General features: G+C 33.0%; 2 protein-coding genes across 4 annotated transcripts; one reads left to right on the top strand and one right to left on the bottom strand.

The window, feature by feature from the left end:
* Window positions 1–1889: 1889 nt before the first annotated feature.
* LOC144474080 (inositol polyphosphate 5-phosphatase K) lies at window positions 1890–6682 on the top strand. The gene is made up of 10 exons (XM_078188566.1): window positions 1890–1906; window positions 3241–3545; window positions 3801–3917; window positions 3986–4063; window positions 4177–4324; window positions 4392–4567; window positions 4645–4872; window positions 4944–5097; window positions 5174–5363; window positions 5468–6682. Exons 2-10 carry the CDS (start codon window positions 3520–3522, stop codon window positions 5629–5631), a joined length of 1281 nt encoding a protein of 426 aa, XP_078044692.1. The 5' UTR covers window positions 1890–1906; window positions 3241–3519; the 3' UTR covers window positions 5632–6682.
* Window positions 6683–6887: 205 nt separating this feature from the next.
* LOC144474079 (G-protein coupled receptor Mth2) lies at window positions 6888–20186 on the bottom strand. Of its 3 annotated transcripts, none has more exons than XM_078188563.1 (7): window positions 19805–20186; window positions 17798–18601; window positions 14521–14762; window positions 13039–13205; window positions 12726–12959; window positions 10623–10886; window positions 6888–9579 (listed from the first exon to the last, which is right to left on the bottom strand). In XM_078188563.1, exons 2-7 carry the CDS (start codon window positions 17909–17911, stop codon window positions 9092–9094), a joined length of 1509 nt encoding a protein of 502 aa, XP_078044689.1. In that variant the 5' UTR covers window positions 17912–18601; window positions 19805–20186; the 3' UTR covers window positions 6888–9091. The 3 variants fall into 3 exon arrangements, with proteins under 3 accessions (XP_078044689.1, XP_078044690.1, XP_078044691.1); XM_078188564.1 differs by having other exon boundaries at window positions 12726–12947; XM_078188565.1 differs by lacking the exon at window positions 12726–12959.
* Window positions 20187–24747: the final 4561 nt, after the last annotated feature.

The following is a 24747-nucleotide window of genomic DNA, read 5'->3' as shown; positions in this document are numbered from 1 at the left end:
AAATTACGAGACATAATAAATTAATACATAATATATTACAGCAATAAACACAAGCTTTGGTTAACAGTAATCATTAATTCGCATTTAAAAAATTCTACATTAACCATAACAAGATTGCGGACCTTTATTTTTCTCACTCAATTCTGGGGAACCGAAATGAAATAAAACTGTATTTCCTCTTATAATCATTTTAAGAAAGTGAATAGAAGATAACGGTATTCATATTTTTCTAATGTGTTTACACCTCTTGGTATTTTATCTAATCTTTTTTTATTATAAATGCGAAAAATCCGCAGTCTAATCATGATCTTTTTCAGTTACAATATACTATGTTAAACCCTTTAATTCTATTAGGACATTAAGTATGAAATAGAAAAAAGGATGCATTTCATACCTAAATACGTTATTTTTCTAATAACTTATGATATGCCATAACGTTATTCTGTAAAAAGACAGAAATTAGAAAAGATTTTAACACTTTTATCATAGATTCTACTAGCTTACAATCAACTGTATTAAAGTTGAACAAATTACATATATTAACGTTACGTCATATCTTACAGTCGGAAACAAATATTACTTTTCTCATATCATTGTTTAATTTCTGAAGTAAACGTAGACTCGTGAAAAATATGAAATATTTTTATTTAGTAAAATATTAACAATAGAACTGTTCTGATAAACGCATTTGCTGCGAAGAAAATCGTAAGATAGGCGGTTAATGGACACAATATAATGTTGAGACTGATATCAGCAGTAATAATTATTAAAAAGGAAACACGTGTGTTCGCAGATGTTCATGGACCGATGGAAACATTCGTTTTGCCACCCGGAATGTACTTAAGGCCAGAAGAGGCTGGGAACTTATATACTACCCTATCGGCGAATCCCAATGTGTTTTTCCAACGAGCAGCTCATCCAGGAATGATGTATTAATTGACAGTTCTATGCACATGATAAAAGAACGCTTGGTTTCTACGTCCTTAGATTAGATAGCCGCGAAGAAACAGACTACGGTTTCCGGCGTTCGACTTGTTATTGTCAATCACATTGTGCGCGAGTATCATTTCAGACATTGGTGTTCATTTTGCAGTGGCAGTGCTCGATTATTTCAATAACAAATTAAACGATAGTCTGCTGGAAGCGACTTTCACGAGAAAGTGTAATAAAGGTACGATATACCTTCTGTAATGTCTTTTCTTCTCCATCACTTACATATCATACATTGTATAAGAATTTCATGAATGCCTGTTTCAATTGTCAAACTATATTCAGTATGTCGATGTAAAATACTTTTGTAGCACGTAAGATTAAAGACTGGATCTTAATATAACTCACGAGTAATTATTTATATAGAGTCACATCTCATTAATCTCGATGACCTTCGGATATAAATTAGCAGTACTGTGAAGGCTAATGAATTTTGCAATATTTTTATATTACGTACAACTTATAGTGAAATTGTTGAAAAAATATTTTTATCTGATCAAAGTTTTTTATAATTAACTTGAACGGTTTCTATTTTGTATACAAATATACAGTCTTGTGATAACATTGTCATTATCATATGTATTAAGCATTAAAATTAAGACAAGTATAAGGAAGTTTTACAAATTCATTGCTAAATATTTGTGAGATTATTAAAAACTAACTTTATCAAGATACTGATCGTGTCCCTCATAAAAAGATATGATAAGAACGTTTCAAGGAACTCATTGAAAAGTTTTTCTATTATTGTACTTTTATCTGTCAATGAATCATTGGCGACTGATCAGAAATGTGTCAGTGTATTTCTGTTAAGGTGTAACAAGGTCTAGATTTTAAAACACTGAGAATGCCATTGTTAACGCTATTAGTCAGATTCAGTATCAACGTGAAAATACATCAAGACTAATATTCAGACAAGGTGTGTTAAGTTTTTTGTCAAAGTGTCAGCATATTTTACAAGTGAGAATAAAATATTATATAAACGAAAATTTATAAAAGTTTTATCAAAATATTCGATAAGAAGTGCAAAATGAAAACGAATGCTACATTTTTGCATAATTTCATATAATGCAACTTCAAGCTGGTTCAAAACTGATTTGCTTCAATTGGAAACAATTTTTTTTAGATTATTCCAAGTGTTATAATAGTGTTATAATATAAAATTATAATATATATTATATAAAATTGGCATTTACCAGATACTTTATTTATTTTATTTGAATATTTTTGTTTTTGCGTCTCGTTTGTTTCAGTGAACATGCTATCTTTTTGTATCTATGTTTATCACATCTTAGTTTTTGCTTAGTAAACTTTCTCCAGCAATACAGTAATATACACAGTCAATCACAACCTCTAGAAGTAAATACTGCTTATGTAAATAGGTCAGATAAATATTGACATTTTGTTTCTACTTTGATGAAGAATTCATAAACTTTCGTTTGTACAAATAGTTTATTTCACTTTTGATCATAGAACACGATGATTGTTCGTAGAGAAAAATTTGAGTCACACTGTATGTCCAGAGAAACCTCTAGTTGTATGGAGAAGTTTCGTATGTATAGAAGCTAATCCAAATCCTTCAATAATTATTTTTTCTGTTCCTTTTTAAAAATTATTATAAAATGAATTCTTTTAAATCCAGCTATTTATTTAAATAGTTAAAACTGTATAAAGAATTAAAAACAGCTATGTTCAACTACTGTCTAATATTTTCTATTATTTAACAAGATATTTAATAATATTTAATAAGTACACAACTTCTAAGTTGACCTTGAAATAATCAGTTAAATAGAAATTGAATTTATTAGAAGATGCGGGGAGAATGAAGAAATTTTGTTCAGTTATTATCTCATCTGTAAATTTTCTAGTTACCAGGTAATGCGTAATGCCATTAAATAAATGTGTTAAAAGAGATAGTAGAAAAAGAGAGATAAGAAAGCCTTCTGGATTGGGTCCAATATACTTCATTCATGGGGTGTCATCGCTACAATCTTTTTTTCATTAAGTAAACATTATTTACGTGAAAGAGTTTAAACAAAAGTGTATTGTTTACGATTGCTATATCATTGACCAAAGGTAATCAGTCTCATATACATCAGTCTGTATACATACGTGCGTAATCTAATGATAGTAGCAGTGACTATACACTGTGTACTGTGTAGAATACTACAGACGCATATAGACAGGTTGATCCTTTGACGTCACATGGCGGACTTAGAGGGGGTGATTGAATTTCGTTGTGGTTGTCAACAGTATGGTTCTCTGGAGCAGTTCCTGATGCACGGTACGACGAAAAATACGCGCAATTCCTGTGAAACGATAATTCGATCGTCGCAAATTAATTTTTCAATGAAAATTCACGTTGGTTAACTTATTCAGCTATATGCTGCCAGCTGAATGAAGAAACTTTCTTAACCTACAAATGTGCTGGTATGCACTCTGCAAAGTCACTGTACTATAACCCGAATACTATCAGAGCTTCGCCAATTTTTAGTGTTATTTCCGTAAATCTCATACATAGTTGTCGCAGAAATGGCCGACAAACTGGAACGTCTCAGGTATGTAAAAATAAATGTACGTTTCTTTATCACGGTCAACGTATCTTATATTAATCTATTTATTTTTCCATAATTCCAAATTGACTTTCGTCAAGTAATTGGTATTTTATGTTGTGACTCGAAATGATGAATTAAATTTTAAATGACAAGTCTAATATTTTTATTTATTATACGAGATTTTTATTTTATTCGTTGTTTATGTTTTGCAATTAATTGTAAGTAAATTAAATAATTAATATCTGCTATATCTTTTAGGATATACTTTGTTACATGGAATGTAGCAACAAAGTATCCCGAAGAAGATTTGGATCAGCTTCTTGATGTTAACCATAACATTCCTTCAAAAGCAATGCCAGATTTATATTTTATTGGGTAAATAGAAAATATAATACATAATATACTGTTACATATGAGATAACAAACCTAACAAAACAAATTAGGTTGCAGGAAGTGAAAGCACAACCACAAAATATGTTGTTAAATATGATGTTCGATGATCCATGGACTAAAGCTTTTATGTAAGTACCTTAAAGTATTTAAAAGATAATAGAAACCAAATTGCTTACATAAACTTAAAATTTATTTTTTGGAAACAATGTAATTTTAAATAAACGTTAATTATATTTCTCAGGGATGTATTAAAAAAGTATGGCTATGTGAAAGTATGCACACAACGCTTACAGGGTATAGTATTAATTGCATTCTGTTTGCGAAAACATATCACTCATTTAAGGTTAATGGAAGCTCAGTATACGCGAACAGGTTTTGGAGGCATGTGGGTAAGAAGAATCTTTGTAATTATATAAATCTTCATTAAAACTATTCTAATAAGTATTTCTTATTCAGGGTAACAAGGGTGCAGTCAGTATAAGATTAAATATATATGGCATCAGTATGTGTATTGTGAATACACACTTGACAGCTCACGATCATTTATTGGCAGACAGAATATCAGATTATAATACAATACTTGCAAATCATTCTTTTAGTTGCGCAGACACATCAAAGATATTATATCATGAGTATGTATATATAATTTTTTTACAAGATTACCATCCTATTAAAGATAACAATCCTAACAATAATTGTTTTTATGCAGCTATATATTTTGGATTGGTGACTTAAATTTCCGACTACATGGAGAAGACTTAACAGCTGCAGATATTAACATGAAGGTTAAAAAAAATCAACTAAAATGCTTATTGGATAGAGATCAACTAAAAAGGGTAATGGAAAGTGGAGAAGCTTTTGCGGAATTGCGTGAAAATGTTATTACATTTCCACCTACATATAAATATGAATTTGCTTCTCAAGAATTTGATCTTAAGTAAGACAATTTTCAATTTCTAGTGATAGTTTCCTAACGTTAATTTTCTTAACTAAATATTTGTTACATAGGCGTAGACCATCTTGGACTGATAGAATTTTATACAAAGTGAATGCTGACGTGTATGATGATATAAAACTTAGTGCAACTCAGCTTAGTTACAAAAGTCATTCCAATTATATACAGTCAGATCACAAACCAGTCACAGGGGAATTTGATATTATTGTAAGATATCTTTTGTGATGTAGAAATAGGTGAAAGGAAATAATTCAATGGCTGCATAATAAAATTCAATTTATAGGTCAGACCCATAGTGCCAGATCACGGTGTAGAGTTCCAACCTGTAACACAATGGTTCATTGATGAAGAAAATTCGGTATCGTTTAGACTGTTGGGAGATTCTAGACCTACCGGTTATGATTGGGTTGGTCTTTTCCATAACGATTTTTCAAGTTTAGATGATTACATTGTCTATGAATATGTAGGCAGAGGTAAAATTAAATTTTTTATATAATTTTATATAAATTTATCAAATTTATATTACATATATATATATTACAATATGACATTATATATATTACAAATTTTACTTTAGGTAGAGCGCCTTTTGAACGTCATGCAATTACAGAACGAATTTACTTCAGCGAAACGGCGCTACGTTCACCGGGAATGTACCAACTGGTCTATGTTGCTCAAAAAGGGAATCTGCTTGGAATTTTAGGCGTTAGTCCACCGTTCCCAGGTCATCGCAGACCGTAGAACAACTGTTGAACAACGGCTGCATATGATTACAAGTTGTGTATATGCAGAAATGCATACAATAATCGTATGCACATTTGTCATATCCATTTCACATAAGAAATGGATGTTTTTATTGTGAATACAAATAATTTTATTTAAATTTTTTAACTCTTTGAAGTCCAATATTTCGTATTCTTTTACAAAATATTGAAGTAACAACGTATCTTTATAATTTTTAATCTGGATTTCAAACAAATTCAATTGAATTCAAGATGTGCGATATACATACGCGAAATTTATTCAAAGACATGCTCACAGATGGACTATTTTGGGGTGACCATAAAAGGAAACTACTCACTTTAACAATACCCAACTTCATTGTGGGTATGTTTCGATATTAAATTTTGCGTATGCACATAATCGGAGGATAAAAGGTTTAAACGCACTGTGATGTCACATAATATCGCTTTAACAAAATTTAAAGAATGAATATCATTCATTTAGAAATTATAATTATTAAATGAAGAAAAATATTTTCGCGTCACTGTATTATTTACTAATATTGCGTGTTCCTCAGATTACTGCTAGTAAATGTTGTGTGCAATATATTTATATTTTTCAACAGTTTTTTAATTAGTTCCATTAGTCGATAGCGTTTTATGAAACTGAATACATACTTGCATTCCAGAATTCTGAAGGACGCAGTATCTGTTGAATAATACGGAAATGTTTATAACGGTATAAAGCTATGTGAAAAGCTATACTCAGAATTTGGTACCTGATTTTTGCTTTTTGGGTTATAGCCCGGAAGCATTATTACTTAAATGTGTTACGCTTTAGAGCTTAGATGAATTTGCCGACGTGTTTTTGCGCACTTTTCGCTTGTGCACGCGTGCATAACATTTGAATATTAGTTGAACACATTTTTCGACTGGGTTGGAAAAATTGTTACAACGGTTTGGTTGTACAAACCTGCGTATTTTATTTTTATAGTGTTTAGAAATGTATGGTGATGAACGAACATACACTATGATATAAATGGGGATGCAAATAAACAACAATATTTTTTACTTGCCAAGCTGATTATTTTATCCTATATAGAATTAGAATTATAGAAAAAAGTAGCAATATTTAAAATAAAACATTTATTTCATAAATTAAGAGTAAGCAAATAACTTAGGAGCTTTACATTATTTATATATACAATATATATATATATATAGTTTTGTAATTATATATATATAATTACAAAACTTAAAATACAAAATCTCTGTAATAATTTAATAAAATATAAAGAATATAGGTAAATGATGTGGAATTGTCGCAATACATAGGAAAGTACTTTTGATACTTTTGTTAATACAAAAGGCATTATAAGGAAGACACTTTCAATTTAATTAATTTTTTCCTCAAAGTCATACTCTTCACGATTTCAATAATAATTTCTATTTCTATATTGTAGTTAATAAAAAAATACATATATTTTATTAGGTATAACTTGTAATAATTCCAAAAAGTGTGACTTTTATTAACTACAATAATAAATGAACGAAAATATCTTTCTTTCAGAAATATATGAACAGCTTTGAAACTTTGAAAAATAGTATGACTATGAGAGGAAAATATTTTTAAGTTTTTACCTCAGATGACGCACCCTTTACATTTGGTATACTGTACAAATATGTACGTTTGCACATTCTTTGTTTTTCACAATTCGAACGAAAGAATGTCGAGAGTAGATCATGCACATCTCGATGACGCAACACTTTAGAGTTACAAGAAACAAAGAAAATGGACAGGCTGTAGGACTAGAAGTTGCTTTTAATAGGCACTGTTTTGGCGACCGTTCTTACGACAACATAGTATTTTCGAGCAATACAGCCCAAACATTAAACATGTATTCCCTGTAATAATTTCATCAACTTCATCTACGCATATATTCTTACACGCTTGTTATGTTTAATTTGAACATAATATTTCTCAAGCAATATATTATTATTTTGCATTTGATTCCAAAATACCGTATTATTTTCCAGGTGATTTGATGTTTTTGCGTGTAAACTATGAATGGATAATGAAACTATCAGTACTAATTGTAAGCGTACTCACTGACTGTTGTTGATACTTGAGTTTGTATCATGGCACATGGAAAACAATTATGTATCTTGAAATACTGAAAAACGCTTCAACATTGTAAGACTGGCTTTCAAAAGCGTGAATGTATAATGTAAGGTCCGAATGAAGCTTATCTCGTTTCTCACAGTTATGCAATGAGCCTACGAATATCACAACTTGCATATGTATTGTAAAACGAGTTGCAGAGGTTTTTATATAACCAGACATTCCTCAGAAACATGTTATTTTCATCCAAAAACACGGACTTGAATTTATTTCAAACGCAGTTTCAAAATCCACGGAAAATTATGAAATTGCAATTGAAGATCAAGTTAGTTTTCTCAGTTTCTGAAAATGTAGCTTGAGAGTTTTGTCAATGTTTACACAAAATCTGCACGATGCACCGGGTGAAATTAATAATAATAATTTGCGCGTAAAAACATGTTTTGTTGAAGTGCAAACTTATAAATTAGAAATCGGACTTTCATTCGCCTACGTTCAACTTTCGATGAAGCTGTGTACTTATGTATTATTACTAAATCACTGTCGACCTTATTGTACAATAAATTATAAACATTCTACTAAGATATAACTTTTCATAAAAGTTCACATACAGTAATTACAGATTAAATTCGAACATCATTTGTATAAATCTTGTACACTTCATATGTATACATGTTATCTCCTTAGGAGCGAATAAGGTGTTACATACGTCGATCAGAATTGTTTGAGAATCCTTTTTATGTATAAAATCATGTTTAATTACTATTGTCATTTCAGAGTATACGTTCTTGAAAATAATTTTTTGTAAATTTCTCTGAAAAAATGTAAAATGCTGGAAATGGTGTCTATAGTATCAGAACTTCTTTGTCAATTTTGTCTGAATAAGAATAATATTTTTCTAAATGCGACTAGTAAAAGTAGTACTTTTTAGCTCCATTTCTGAAATTTTATTTTGGAAAATAGCACTTATTTACAAAAGAATATACGACCGCTAATGTGTAGATCACTCGTCTTTTAATTTAAAGAAAAGGTATTCTTGGCAGTATTATGAAAATACTGTTTTGGGGAACACTTGCGCACAGTTTTCACAAACGTTTCAATAAAATATTGGAAAAATTGACCATTGCGTTAAACACCTAATTCTCCTGAAGCAAAACAAATTAAATTACCTACAAAATAAATTACTCGTGCTTGTTCAAGAAAATCTGAGGAGCTCGTCGATCTCATCTCAGATCTTCGAAGGTTCTTAAACACTAGGTGAGAAGACACTATAATGTCTTTTCGGAGGAACTTTAACACAATTCGTGGCAGTAGAGTTACAACGACCATCGCGTGCACTGGGTAGAAGTTGCAATTATGCTCACGGAATAATCGTTTGTCCAGGCACAGTATCGCCGTTCAGCATCGGAAGCAGATACGATTCCATGCTTCCAGCTTGCGGTGGTGTCGTGTCAATACCACGAAGCTGTTGTATCCTGTGCCAGACGAAGTCTCTTTGTGGTCTTCGTATCACGAACAAACCGAACACAAGAACACCTTGAAGAGCGTTCACCAGGTCGAACATGGACCAGTCGAACGAGTCTGCGTCAACGAACCAGGATATCAGCTCCATTGTCCAATTCAGACCCATCAGGAAAAAGATGATCAAACCGACGATAGCCATCCTGGTGTAACGTCGGAGGAGACTTCGATCTCGACGATCCGTTTCCTCGTTCCTCGCTAAGCGTCTCAAGTCGAGATCCTTCTGATACTTCGATAGTTTAATGAATGTCATAATGAAGAGAGTCACGTTTCCGAGAAGCAGCAATCCAACCGGCGCATAGAAGTACGGCATTGCTTCATCGCTTGCTGTGAAACAAACAGGAAAAATAAAAATCAAGCAATTGGAATTGTTTAGTTAAATCGTCAAGGTAAATTCAAATATCTTCGAAGTACGTTAGATACACCGACTAACAGTTGTAATTAAACTTTTTAACTGTACAATAATCTTTTTGTTTGTGGTTACACTTTGCAGTATTTACAGAGAATAGATAAAATTCAAAGCTTTATGAAAACTTTAAAAAATTTAAATGTGTAGACGTATTATTTTCACCTTATAGGAATTATTAAGCAAAGAACGAATATTTGAGTGTTGTTGACAAATTTTATTTTGTCTAGTAATTACTATATAAAAAGTGACGATAATATTTGTTACTTTTAATTTATAAAAAATCGGATGTTCATACACCCGTGGTTTTTACGAAAAATGCGAACTTCTTACGACGGATAATAATATATTAGGTAATATGTGAATGAAATGAGAGGCACATATGTAATAAGAATCGAATTTGGAAAGCCTTGATTATGCATTTGACTATGTCTCTATGCAAAGCATATCTCAATAGACGATCGTTTCCGTACATCTGTAAATATTGATAATGGCGTAACACGTTTCTGTAGTGTCAGTTCTATTATCTTCTTCAAAGTTGTACGGTTATCCAGTGATTACGTGGATACGATACTATTGCACATTGCGAAACATATGAAATAATGTAAAGTAAAGTAAAATCAACGAAGCAGTGTGTTGTACGTAAAAATTTATGCTGGCTATTGTTTACCAAATGAACGATTACCTCGTTATAAATTAGCTTGCATAAATTATGACGTGTTTAAACGTTTGTTTACTTTGCTTCTTCGGAAGTTAAATTATGTACTTGAATTTATCCAGTCGATTTATTGACTGAAATAATACCTCGTGTATTACAAATTGAAATAATGCATCGATATCAACGCGAATGCGTTGCTTTAATATACATTTTATTGTTGCGCTATTATGTAGCTTCAAGTTCTATATTTAGCGAAATCGAATCTAGCAAGGACAAATTCGATTTAAAACATTCAATGGAACTTACATTCGAACCAACAACTTTCCTTGCCGAAGTTTGGCTTCACATAAGTGGCAGGTATCGTTGGACTAAGATCCATAATCATCGAGACAAGAATAAGTATCACCGGGGGACCCCAACACCATAAAGAGTACCAAAAGAACAACGTTTTTGGCTTCATCCTGTTGTCGGTTTCGTGTTCTACGTAGCTGTGTACCAGTGACCACATTTCGATGCACATCGCATTTAGCCAAAAGAAGCAGGCGACGAAGGAGAACTGGATAACAAACGCTGAAAAAGTCAATTGTTTCTTAACTGCTCCCAAATGAGCACCGACCAATCCCCCGATGGAATTACGCGTTACATCATTTTAAGTTTAATATTCTATCGATCGCGCAATATACAATGAAGAAATGGGATTCGATGTGGGAACAGTATTTTTTAATGGTCAAATGGCCGTCGTTGGTTTGTTTTACGGTTTGTACTTTACGATCATGTTTCCTTCATTCGTTTTCACTGACAGAGATGTATATTGTAAGAAATTAGGTTTTTACACCCATGAAGGGAAATACAAGATTGTATTATAGAACAAAAAAAAAAGATCGAACTGTTTCTAATGATTTCGAAATTGCGTTGTTAATAGTATTGTTTTGTAAATTGAACTTCGAGTTTTATGTTATTCACTATTATGTATTTATGTTACCTATAATACTATTTCAGTTATAATCTTTTCAAAATTTCTCTATATTTCTAACTCGATAGTTTAAACAATATTAAACAGTTAAAAATCGCGTTAAGATCTGGTATAATAAAAATCCGTCGCTTTGAATAAAATACGATAACTGCACCTGAAGTGCCTATGCGTATGAAACAGTACAAATGTAAACATGACTACTTGAAGACTACGGCAAGTACTATCGGATCGAATTGCGTGCAATGGATTCCATTACAAGATCAAAAGACTTAAAAGCCGTAAGATAATCATCCGACAAAGACGAAGGTGACAGCGATAACCCTCTCCTGGAATAGATAAACTTCTCAACCTTAGCTTTCACAGAAAATTCAATTTATGGCCCGCGAAATTCATAATGTGGTGTACGAGGCGTACGTAGTATAAATAATTTAATTTTATCAAGAAGGATAACAACCAATGACAACATGCGTTTATCTGTAATCGATGGATTAAGAATTACAGATTGCTGACTCACAACATGATCGATGTCAAGTCGATCATGTTAAAATTCCAATTCAGGGTTTCATGAATTAAGCATGACTTTCTATTCTCGAAAATGTACCAGGAAAACTGAAAACATTGTGAATATTGTAATACACTGTCGATATTATTGCGCTTACAACAAAAAGTAGACAAAAGGGCCGAGGAAAATGTTAGAAAGATTTGCGAACCTGGTTGCATCATTTTCAACGTACCAAAATGTTTACGAGTTGCAATGGTATGGATGATATGGAAATTTGTATTTTGCATAAAATACTTCAGTCTAGTAATAGTGTTTCATAACTAGAATGCGGATGTGCCATGCGACTTCATAATACATATTACATATCACTTTGCAGTGCTAAGAATTTGATTATGTATACATATGTGTCACATAAAACTGCACTAAAAGTTTTACTTCCCTTTGCAGAATAGAAATCGTTAATAATAACGTTAATTTTTATGCAAAATAAAAATTGTTCGCATGTGTTGCTGGAAACAGGAGTCACTTACGGATTTCCCTGTTTCTTTAATTATTTTAGTGTAGAAAATAATGCAACAGTATTTTAGAATTCCTCAAATGAGGCTACAATTTTATATTTGATCTATTCATTTTTTCTTTTGTCCAGTGATCGGTAATACTGAATTTGGGGCATGTCCAAATTTTAACATAAAATCACGGTACATTGTTATCCTTCATTCGTTTAAATGTTTCCACTGTATTAAATGGCACCTAATCGTTCCCCTAAATGCTTGAAATCTGCGTTCTAGTAGTAATCAAAAATAATAGCACTGCAATAATGGCAAACTGTGCGTGGTCTATGAAAGAATTCAATAGAAGCGAATGTGTCGAAGCGATTTCATTCAGTTGGATGGGTAAATGGTATATCAAAAGGTGCATTTCATGGTACTCTTACCTATACTGGTGCAGGCTTGATCCGATAAATGCGCACTTCCAAGCTGCGTTATCGCCAGCGTAGAAAAAGCGAGTGCTAAACAACCGCAGTAACGGCACAGTGCTTTTCCATAGACGTCCCTTAATTGCGGTGTAATGGTGTACGCGGCGATAGTGAGAATTAAAAACGGCACCGATATTAGGAGGCCGCAGGCGTAGAAGGTGTACCGAGAATCCGCGGTAACTATTAAACGTTCTGGAATCATTGATGTTAGTCTTACCGCGGGGAACCCATGGAAACATATTTTATTTAAATGATACCAGTGATTCCTTACCCTCCGGGAAGCATACGAAAGTTTTCAATCCGATGTGCGGGACGGTCTCCATGCAATAATCGACGCCAGGCATCAACATCGACGGCTCGTGATGCGGCGCGAACACGGAGCCGTTCGCTAATAAATAATTGTTGTCGTCGCTGGTTTCGTCTGGGTCCAACATATACCTGAAACAAAAGTATTTATCGGTAACGAAGACAGAATTATCCTGCGGCGGAAGAGTTCTGTGACGTTCACGCACGCAATCCTTGAATCATTAACGGGAAAACCTGCAGTCGTTATGGAATTTCCTGCTTCCTCGAAGTATTACAATGTGTATTGTAAAACAGTTTTACAATATTTTTTCAAATTGTAATTTTAATTACGTCTGAAATTGCTGACACGCGACTTTTTATTTCCCTTTTTTACGCCAGCGATGTTCAACGATCGCATATTTTCTAATAGATTAACATGTTACAAGGTGTGTAATTTGTTACTGTGATTTAGTTACGAAGTGCTTATCATAATTTTTTAAGAAACTATAACATATAGTTCACAAAACTTTATTTCATATCGTTTTATGCGTTCGAATTCGTTAAGGAATTCAATGAGGAAGCGTTTCTAACAATTTTTTAGAGAGTAAAAATGAGTCACAATGAATGCTTAATTGAGACATTCGTTTTGCTATGTTTTATTCGTTTGAATACGAATACATTATAGATGCAGATACATGCATTCATTATTTTGTTATGATAGTTTTACTTTCGTGATTGCAAATGAAACCACTAAAATTTCATTTTTTTTTTCTATCTGAAACGTTTAAAAATGTACTTATTTCTGGTTTTTATGCCAAAATCACTAACTACAGGTAATAACTTGTAAAAATATGCACAAATCAAACATTTTAGAAAAGTACTACTTAATATTTATTTTTGGATAGAATTGCGAAACAATTGGATTTCATTAAATTGAACGCAATCTTTTAAGTTGTATGTATAATAGCCGAAGCATTGCATAGTTTCTTAGAATTATATGTATAAATATTGCAAAAATTATCTACCGGCTAAGACTTGTTTATAATTTACATTCGACTCAGTAAACATTGATAATTATCATTGAAATAGTGTTGCAGTAGACTGTCAAGATAGTAGATAAAGTGAAACTGAATTATTCATATATCCTCAAAAGTGGATATCCAATAAATTCATGCCTGATTTGTCTTTACGATGCAAAGAAAACTACATTAAATATAGCTACATTAAATAAAACTACGTTTAATAATGCTACGTTAAACAATACTACGTTAAATAATACTACATTAAATAAAACTGTATTAAATGAAAGGAAATTAAGTAAACATTGTCGAATATGTGAGACAATAATTTTGTCTACTCGGTGTACATGAAACATAATGACTAAAATACAGTTAATCAAGTCTCTCAAATTACTTACACATTTAATGGTCTCTAATGGTTGGGAGGAATGTTACGTGTCAAGACTCACCTTTTGTATTTACAAGGATCTCCAGTGATCGCGACAAACGTGCTGTGTTCTTCGCCGGGAATCTCGTAGCCGCTCTTGTTGAAATTATAAAATATCGGAGCGAAACTGTACTCGGCTGTGGAATGTATCGCTTCGCAGACCGCGTGATGAGTTCCATTTTTTATGAAAATTTGCCCATTCGGACAACACTTTGCAACTAGTGGTAAATCTTTGTATTCTTCTGGTATTGCAGTTCCATTTTCCTATAAAATGAAAATAAAACGAACGATTTATCATTGTTAATTTCCTTCACCATTATCGATTGTCAGTTCTATTCATAACTTGGTACGAGTAGACGCGATACGCTACAATCTGCGAGTATAGTAAAAGATAAAGACAAAGAATCATTCCAAGAAAATCAATTCACTAGAAGCAGATAAAATTTATGAAGTGACCGGAACTTAATTTCCGGAATTTTGCAATAAATTCAACAAATACTATGAATTTAGACAGTCTCAGAGCGATGATGTCCTACATAATATAATTAATCTTTTATAATTTGTATATACATTGTATTAATCTTGACATTGAATTATCGATTCGAGTGTAAGTAGATACTTGAATGTTAATCAATATGCATGATTATTCATAAAGAAAAATTCCGTGTATTTTGACGTTTCTAACGTCTTCATTACCCGTTGCATGTTGACTGACATGCTGAAGAGAATAAATACCAGAATCTCGCGAGTGTTGCATAGCACTCTACTAGTGACGTATTTATCAAATTTTCGACTGAAGTAAGTAATCACGAAAATGCATACGATGTCGTAAAACGTGTACCAATTAGTATGAATATTCATTGAAGTTATTATAATTTTCTTAGAAAAGTCTTTTTCTTGAATTAACGTGTCAGCTTGAGACGAATTAATTAACTGATAAACTATTAAAAATCATTCTTAGAAATTCCCACGAAATCAATGCGATTTAATCAATGAAACTGCAAGTAGAAAGTTAAAATTTATTGTAGTGGATGATATTTATATCTTCGCGCATTATAAACATTCCAGTAAAATTCCAGTAAAAAATATTATAGTAAAAATAAATTTTGAGAATTAGTAAAAAAGTAACGTCTCCCATACATGTGCCTGACTCAACGTATTAAGCTGCAAGAAACTGTAAGCATTTCAACTTTCATGTTTTATTAACCACTAACGAAACAACTCGTGTCATGGCAGTTAACCCTTTGCACTTCGTTGGCGTCGCTGTGGCGATATTCATAATCTGCTGCTTCCTAGCAATCAGAAATACTATTTCATTGACATTAGAGTGAAGCAAACCATCTTAGAGAATCTCTCACATTCAAAAATATAAGATATTAATAAAAGTTTAGCAATTTTTTGAGTGCAAACTTCTTTAGCAACGTAGAAATTGTTTTTCTTTATAATTTGACTATTTTTAATAACGTCTTAAAATTTTCATTCAAGTACAAAGAGTTGACAAACTGAAAATGATTGGAAAGCAGAAATGAAATTTCTTTGTAATAATGAACAAAGTAAAATAAGTTGAACAAGGCAATAATAACCACTGCTTCGTGCACTTTTTGTTTACTAGGATTGCAGTAAATTCGAAAGCGACTGCGTGCAGCTGTCATTACGTTAATGTTTAATACGCACATTTTTACTTCTACGGAGTAATAATAATCGATCAATAATTAGTTGTAAATTGTGTTCTTTTCGACGTGTGTTTCACTCGTATTTTTGTAGTCAGAAATAGCAACGAGATACCGATCGAAAAGTCATTCATGCCGCGCTTTGAACGAAATCATATCTACAGATGTGAAAATGAGATTGTTGAATGTAATTTGTTCAGCAATTGAATGAAATTCGATGATCGAAAGCTTAAACAGTGAAAAACATCAGAAGCCTAAAATGAATTCCGAATCTACATTCTTTCTTCGAATAAAATTTCGAAATTGATTATGTAATTTTACTTTCTCCACGATGAGCTTCCAAATCTGCTAAAATTTCTTTAGAGAGTCAGATTGTACTAATTATTATATGTAAAGATTACAAAGGTTAAGAGTATAAAAACTCGTCTCCAAAATTTGCTTGAACAACTTTAAAGAACACTTGCAAGTTTCAGCTTTCGTTTCTAAAGTACGAAAATTCTGCTTCTAATATATTCCAAAAACTCTATTTAATTAACCTTGCATAGCTCAGTGTATTTTTAAGGGCACGTAGCGATTTCTCGTGTCTTCGAATCCAATTTCAGTTTTAATCGCGAAGGTATTTTGTTCTCTTGTTCTTTTTCTACGTCATCGAAGAAGTTGTAAATACATCGTGACTCCCAACTCTGAATTCACACAGCGAGGTAAACTCAATTCTTTTAATACTAAATCTACAGAGCTAAGATGACCGAATTCACATTTTTTTTACTTTGAAATTTTTAAAATTATAATTATCCTTCAGTAGGAATCAATAGAATTTTCTTAATCGAGCACGTATTCCAATAAATATAGCGAGAAATTAAGATAAACACAGTTTTGTCATCATGTAAGGAATGCAATCCACGTTTTAGTGCTCGGTACGTTAAGTGTTAAAAATTGCAAAGTTAACGGTAAATTATATGTAGTAATTAATATTTCCTGCTTTCGAGTTGCACAAATTTATACCCGTATAAACGCTCTGCCTGCTGCCAGTCTATTAATAGCTTTTCAGTGATTGTAACGTACGTAGGTGAAGCTAAATAATTTTCTTCTAAATGACAATTTCAGAGGAAATTATTACCAATATACTCTTGCGCTGGAAAGTATGCAGACACCTTTTGAAACATAATAATTTGTTTAAATTACTGAACGTCAACCGATTTTGATAAAATTTTTAGCATGCATATAAGCCATCGAGATCTACGAAATATATTTTTGTAATTTTTGTTACATGCCCAAATCAAAGAGTTACAAAATGAGAGTGTTTCTATTTGTTTTTGTCATACCAAATAATAACAGAAGTAAAAAAGAAAACATGTTATTAATTGTCTAGTATACTAGTTCTACTATTATCTAAGAAAAAATTAAGTCTTTTAGTCCAGTGCTAAGAAAGTTATTGCGTTTTAAAAGCTGTCAACATACTTTCTGGCGCGAGTGTAGATCCAGATAATTTATCGATCTATTAACAAAGTTGCAGTTGCTTCCGAAAAATTTATTAAGAAATTCCCATCTATCGATGGTCGATCCTAAAGGACAACCACAGAAATCTGCCGATGGATAAAGTGTGGACCATAAAAGTTTCAATCTACTAACCCGAGGAATCCAGTGTATTGTTGACGTTTCGTCTTTCACGCGGGCGTAACAAACGGCCAGGTCCCAGAGAAGAATGTGCAGCAACACTAACAACGATTTCGTATTTCCAGGCATTGTTCTTCGAAAGCTTCTGTGCGGTCTCTGCCGGCACCACTGTAAAACTTTTACAACGTTTCGCGGATATGCGTGAACCAATTTCACTGCCGACGTTTAGCTTCTATGTCTTCCTTTCCCGTCGTCGATCAAAACTTCTGGCGTGGTCCTCAAGTGTCGAAAAACACGTACAGTGAGAAAATATGAAGCTTTCGATAAGTCAGCAGCATCTTCGATCTGTCATAATCCCCCGTGCACGATCCCCTCGATTATTTCACTGAGGTTTGTATACTTCGCGCAGTCGTCGACTACACAAATTTCTCCTAGATTTATGGCGAACTGTTCCGGGTGCCTGATCGAGTTTATTTGATCGGCACACGCGCTCGTTTTACGAGTGACCCAGACTATATGAATCAAGAAGATTTCTCGGGGCTCCTTGGTTGAGATTCAACGTATTAATAGATATAATACTTCCTTGAGACCTCCGAGCACTATCGATCCAGAAATTCTTTCCTGATTATTGTCACGTTGTTATCGATTAAAGACCCAAAGATCACCGAGATAATAGCAATCTGCTCGCCGGGTGTCGATAATAAAACGCGGTTCTCCCAGTTTCACGCGTCTTCCAGTGATATAGCCTACACATGCGGCGGATCCAGTTGATGGTCGATCAAAGACGATTATGCTTGATGGGGTGCAGCTTTCTGAACCCTGAAACATGGAATAATTAGGTTATTCAATGATTAGTTTGCTAGTCTTCCATTTATTATCGGTGTCAATCAGTAGCGTCAGTGATCTACCATTGTTAGCCACTTGTACTATTTTTTAAGGACAATATACACGTCCCGAATACTTTTGGCATATCTCGGAACTGTCTTTTGCATACGAAGACTCCGAAATTGTTACGAACAATTGCATCACGTTACGTTTTTTTTTGTATTAATAAAATGGTACTGTTAATCCTCCTCAAACGCTGATGCTTGCAAAAAACATATACAGTTTTAGTGCTACTTCGTAAATATTGACTGACAGAAATTGTTTTCTGACGTCTTACTTCAATAAATGTATTTTACTAGAACAACATTTATTTGAACTTCGTACGGTTTCTATTACTATATGTAATCAATCACAAAAGTATTCTTACACATTTTTTTATCAAATTAAGGAGAAGTATTTTAGTATTTTTAATTCATTTTAAAACACTTTCATAGTCGATTATCAACAAAATTTCTCATAAAAAGATTTTCATAATTATAATATTTTCAACACTTTTTGACCGGTTTCACATAAATTGCATTAATAAATATTTTTTTGTTTTTTGGTTTATACATGTCACGAACAAAAATTTGTATGTTAAACGATATTTTGACACAATTTCTTTGAACGTAAACTCACTATTTACACAAACTCCGACTGAGATAGCAACACCTTCTTTGCAAATATCCGCTATCTATGAGGATCATCACATGAAAAAACGATGTTCGCGAAATAATGTTGTTTCATAATGATTGAAGTTAATCTATCGCAGGGGACTATTACTAAAGCTATAAGAGTACCAAATCGATCGAGTCATCATGATTAGATCGACCAGTCGATCGATAAGAGAAGTTTCGAAAAAAATGTTCAACATCATTTCGAAACGACAGAGAATCTGATGAATGAATTATAGGTCGTTGACCTATAATTCCCGCTATTTCGTCGGCAAAACTCGTAGCTAGATGTGCACGCTGGAAACCTCGATCGTGCTGCACCGAACATTGTCCTCCGGATTCTCGCACCGACTATTTACCATACCGGTTATTGTTATGCGACCAAGACGACAGGATAATGCCGTCGGCGCGCATGGTTAGCAAGAAACAACAGAAAACAGAAAACAGAAAACCAACAGAATCAACGGTCCGTTGATACACTTACTTGTTTCGTTTCTTCCGATTCGTTCCGTGTCCAGCCGAAGAGGTTGGCACAGGTAAACCGTGTAGATTCAAGGCCCGTAGACTTTCGACACCGTCGGGATCGGAACGGTCGTCGTAATCGAAAACGATGGCTTCTGCCTGCCGCGGCGTTTATTATCACAGAATCCGGGGCAAACTTCAAACACCCGCGATCACGGAATTCCGAAGATAAGAAACGATTTTTCGGTGTAATCCGGGGCGGCGTCTCGGCCGCTGGAATTCCCTCGAACTGGTTTCACCCAAGAATATAGCTTTAATTACACTATCTGAAAGGGATCGGACACGCCAGATCATCGGAACGGAGAGAGACAGTCTGAAAGAAATTCACGTGGTTCACCGATCGACGTTCCGGAACACACTGACCGTAGCCTTCGAGGCACGAGTCTTTATCTATCGGTGCACGATTTCTCACAAGATGCACACATCATCAAAGATTCAGTAGACCGGAGTCGTAATTGCAGGTCTTTACGGTGAGTTATAATACTTTGAACTGAACATCGAAAAGAATGATACGCGTACGGGAAAAGATTACGAGGAAGATGCTGCTAAAAATACGAAATTGTAGCAATATCGGTGAAATTAAATCGCGGTTTTTTTTTTTACAAAATTAAGATCGTCTGCGTTAATTGCGGAAAACGTAAGTTAATTAATATCTATTTTCTTTTAATCATTTGAATCAGTTGTCCACGATGGGTAGATGTTTTCCAATTCTTCTGTCTTCATAGTTTTGTGTTTGAATTAATTATTTTGATCGGAGATGCGAAAGTTTATTTATTATTAGATTTTTACATACTCATTATACTATTATTAGATATCTTCATACTTGTAATTAGACTGCGGACCGTTTTGTAAAATAACAATTTTCCGTAGCAATTGCGGTCTAGTAAACAATTACTCTTTCGTTTAAAAACTTTAGTAACTTAATTATAACGTATCGATACTTAATATTTCTATTGTTTTATACGTCATTTAGACATGTCTAATATAAATGCATTGTAAACATGCGTGAGATATATGTATATTAAAAATGGGTTAGGATCTCTGTACAAACTTATTTGTTTCGTAATAATGCGTATGATTTTCGTTGAGAATTAATTTCTTATTTTCCTAAAAATATCCTGTTGCAAAATATTAATACAGCTAGAAAACGGTTTAAAATTTATATATTATAATAATTTAATTCTAATGCAATTTTATACGTATTAATATACTAATTGACTTCAAAGAAAAATATTGTTTCTTTTAGGAACTAATCATTTTAACATTATATATACGTATAACCCCTCTCCCCTTCCATCTGTATTTCTTTACAATGTAGATATTAAAAGCTAGAATGTATAAAAATTTAAATTTCTATGTACAAATTGTTTTAAAACGATAATTTATAAATTCGGAAACCTTATAAAAAATTGAAAAACCAGTAAACAATTAAATATGTTAGAAAAAATTAGGAGATATAATATTCTTGTAGACAACATTAACATAAAGATTTTCATCCGTTTTTATTTCACTTTTTTCTGTTGGATACATATTCGTGATCACATTTTTATTATATTATGATACTATACTATATGTTATTATCGTTTAAGTACACTTTATGTATTTTTCGATAGCTTCATTCTAGGCGGTAAAAGTTAATTATTGTTCCCTGAAGTTAATGATTATTTGAATCGTTTCAATACATTCAATGAAATGATCAACACGCATACACGAGAAACTGTAATTTCAATCGTTCATCGTGCTTTTTATAGATCGACTCTCACTTTTTATAGATCCTATACCTATGTACCAGCGAACACAGAGTTTCCAATTAAAATTAAGACCTTTTAAGAGTTCCCATTATCGTCAATTAATTTATACTCTCTGCTCTTACGTACATAGTTCATTTCACCAATAATAATCTTGTTTATTTGACTGTTACCTTTGACTGCTACGCCGACAACCTTAAAATTTCACAAAAATAAAGAATTTTACAGAACTGAAGTATTTGATTCGATTAAATTGAAATTGTCATGTCATGTTGCATGACATCAATTTTTCAATCTCCTTACGTTTTGCGAGTGCTAATAATACCGGGAAGACACGCTGCATTAGCGTAACAATGAATTTCCAGATCGGAGCTAATAATTCGGTCACCGACAAAGGCTGACACAATGATCAATGTTTCAACGCATAATTTAAACTGCAACATTTGATTTCATTACATTTGACATAATATAACGGAAGCAACCGATGATGGTATAATTTGACTTCCGCAGGTATACCGAGAATGCAGTCGGTCTGGCAGTTCCCAACCTGTTTAATGGACAAACAAGCCGCCTCAATTGTCCATTGTACGATGGAAATTTGCGGAATGCGAGTACGCAAGCGCGAGCGGACGTTTTCGCGAACAGTTTCGGAAAGGCGTCGATGTTCGCGGAATCGGCCAGCTTCCCTCGTCTACCGTCCTCATTAAAAAATACCTTTAACTGTTATCGTAGCGTGACGTAACATCGAAGAAATTTTTCTATTATCGACGTTGATACGACGTGGGCGTGACTCGTACAACGGATATAGTAACACGTGACGAAAGAACAGAATCTTGAACTCTGATACAAATACCTTTCCGCGAATCGTAAGCTTCAACGGCTGTTTCTGCGAAATCGTTGTTCACCCGATCGACGGGGAAACTACCGTAGCTATCTTATTCGGTGATTTACGCGATATTGGCAGCTCGCAGAAGCCCGAGGTTGCAACTGTGAATGCAAACAAAAGCTCGCCTCTAATTCGAACAGAAGCAGAAATAGAGTCGGCTCGGTTGTTGGCTGTTCGATATCCTTATTTGCGAACCGCGGGATCGCTTTCCAGCGGGCCGAATGCAGGTAATATGGAGCATCGTAAAACCTTGATCAAGAACCTAAACGATAAATCGGTCGTTGTCAGGAAAAACCATGCGTGTCGCATGTTTTCATTTTCCAGGTATCGTTGCTTAACGCTAAATCCGCCAATTCCGATCGAACGATCTTTATTTTATTTCACAATTTTATTTCTTTATTTATTTTATTTTATTTCTTTATTTCGTTTTCATTTCATTTCAGTTCTTTATCTTATTTCATAATTAATAGGGAAATATTTTTATAAAAAATAATTGAATAAATAGTTCAATCAATGCACGCAGTCTAATCGAAATTTTTTAAAGTTAAATTTAGTCATTTCATATTAATCAAAGTTTTTAATAAAAACCAAATATTTTACTGTTGCAATGAAATGCAATAACTGATCAGATTAAAATATTAATGTCAGATTAAAAATGCATTAATAATGACACTTCTATTGACACTAAATACACTGTTATGCTTTAATGTACGTATATCTATTTTTTACGAAATAGTTTGAAATAATTAATGCAACAACGATTTAAGTTATTTTATAATTTTTGGAAAATGTATATTTTCGAATATTTTTGTTCACTTTCGACATTATTTCAACAGTTCTTTCGTATTTATGGTTCATAATGCTACACCGATATAATTTTCTTTACCATTTGTTGTTTGCAACTTATTATATCTATTATTTTTGATAGTTCCCACTGAGGTTTCACGTCGAAGTCGAATATTCCAAGCTGCAGAAAAATTGTTTGTATAAATTATAAGATCATATACCTGTATTATATTTTGTCGGCAATCATTTCATGCGTACATATAATAATTCACATGATCGAAACGATGACATCGGAAGTACGAGCTACGAAATTTCTCCTTCTGTCCATAATAATAAATTTTGCAGATAAAAAATTCATCACAGTGTTCAGAATAGTTTAATGAAACTGTTTGTAGCGCTTTAATTGCTTCAACATTCTGCAGAATATTGATTTTCCGTAACGGTTCGTTAACCCGTTCCGTTGTACAAACCTTCCTAGGTGTATTCGCAAACGTTGATTGTTCTCTTGTCAGAAAAACAAGAGAACGCGAATTTTCAGTAGCGTCAAGTTTCATTGGGCGGTCTCGTTATTGTCTCGATGAGATTGCGTGTCTCGCATTTCGATCGTTCGTAGCATTAATTACATCTTGCTCCCGAACATTCCAGGTTAAGCACGTCACTCGAGCTGGGCGTGATTTTCGTAGTTTACGTTACACCATAGATTAATCATCCAAGATAAATTTAGGGAGTACCGCAAGCACAGAATTATTATCTTCGGGATCACCGTCGAAGCTGTCTGGAAGTTTAAAAACAGCCGTGTCTATTTTGACTAATACCAATACCGATCGCTTCGTTATGACACACTCACTAAAATCGAAAATGATTTATCATTCGCTCGTACTCGATTTAACTGTATTGATTTTACCGCGTCTATAAATAAAGCACCGATGTAATCTGTTTGGAAACCCATGGCCAATAGAGCTGTTACACCGACACATTGCAAGAATCTTGTTTGTTTCAAGTCTAGTTTAGTCTTCTTTAATGTTTACAATTATGTGCATGTGCCGGTTAAAACATATAACGATTTTCTGTAGATGCATTTGACAATTTGAAAAATTAAAAAATACATAATCCGAAATGAATAATTTCTACCGATAGACTTATAGACAATTTGTAATTAAGTTGGAAAAACAATCAATTATTTTGAATAAATTATATTAAATGTCAAATTAATGATTTTAAAATGTCAATACACGGTAAATGTTCGTTGCATAGTTGACGTTTCCTGTTTCCTTTACATAATTTGTAAGTCATTCGAATGCTAAGATCTTGCGGAATATAATGTATGGTAAATAGCAAATGCATGAGTATAGTTGACATTGTCAATTTATAAAAACTACTGTATAAATAAATCAGTATTTTAATAAATATGGCCAGGTTTCTTTCTGTTTCAACGTTTATTCGATGGTTACGATAAATATAATCAGTTTTCTTTCCCTGTGATAA

Source organism: Augochlora pura, chromosome 8 (assembly GCF_028453695.1).
Source record: "Augochlora pura isolate Apur16 chromosome 8, APUR_v2.2.1, whole genome shotgun sequence".
NCBI lineage: Eukaryota > Metazoa > Arthropoda > Insecta > Hymenoptera > Halictidae > Augochlora > Augochlora pura.
This window is presented reverse-complemented; position numbering and strand designations above follow the sequence as displayed.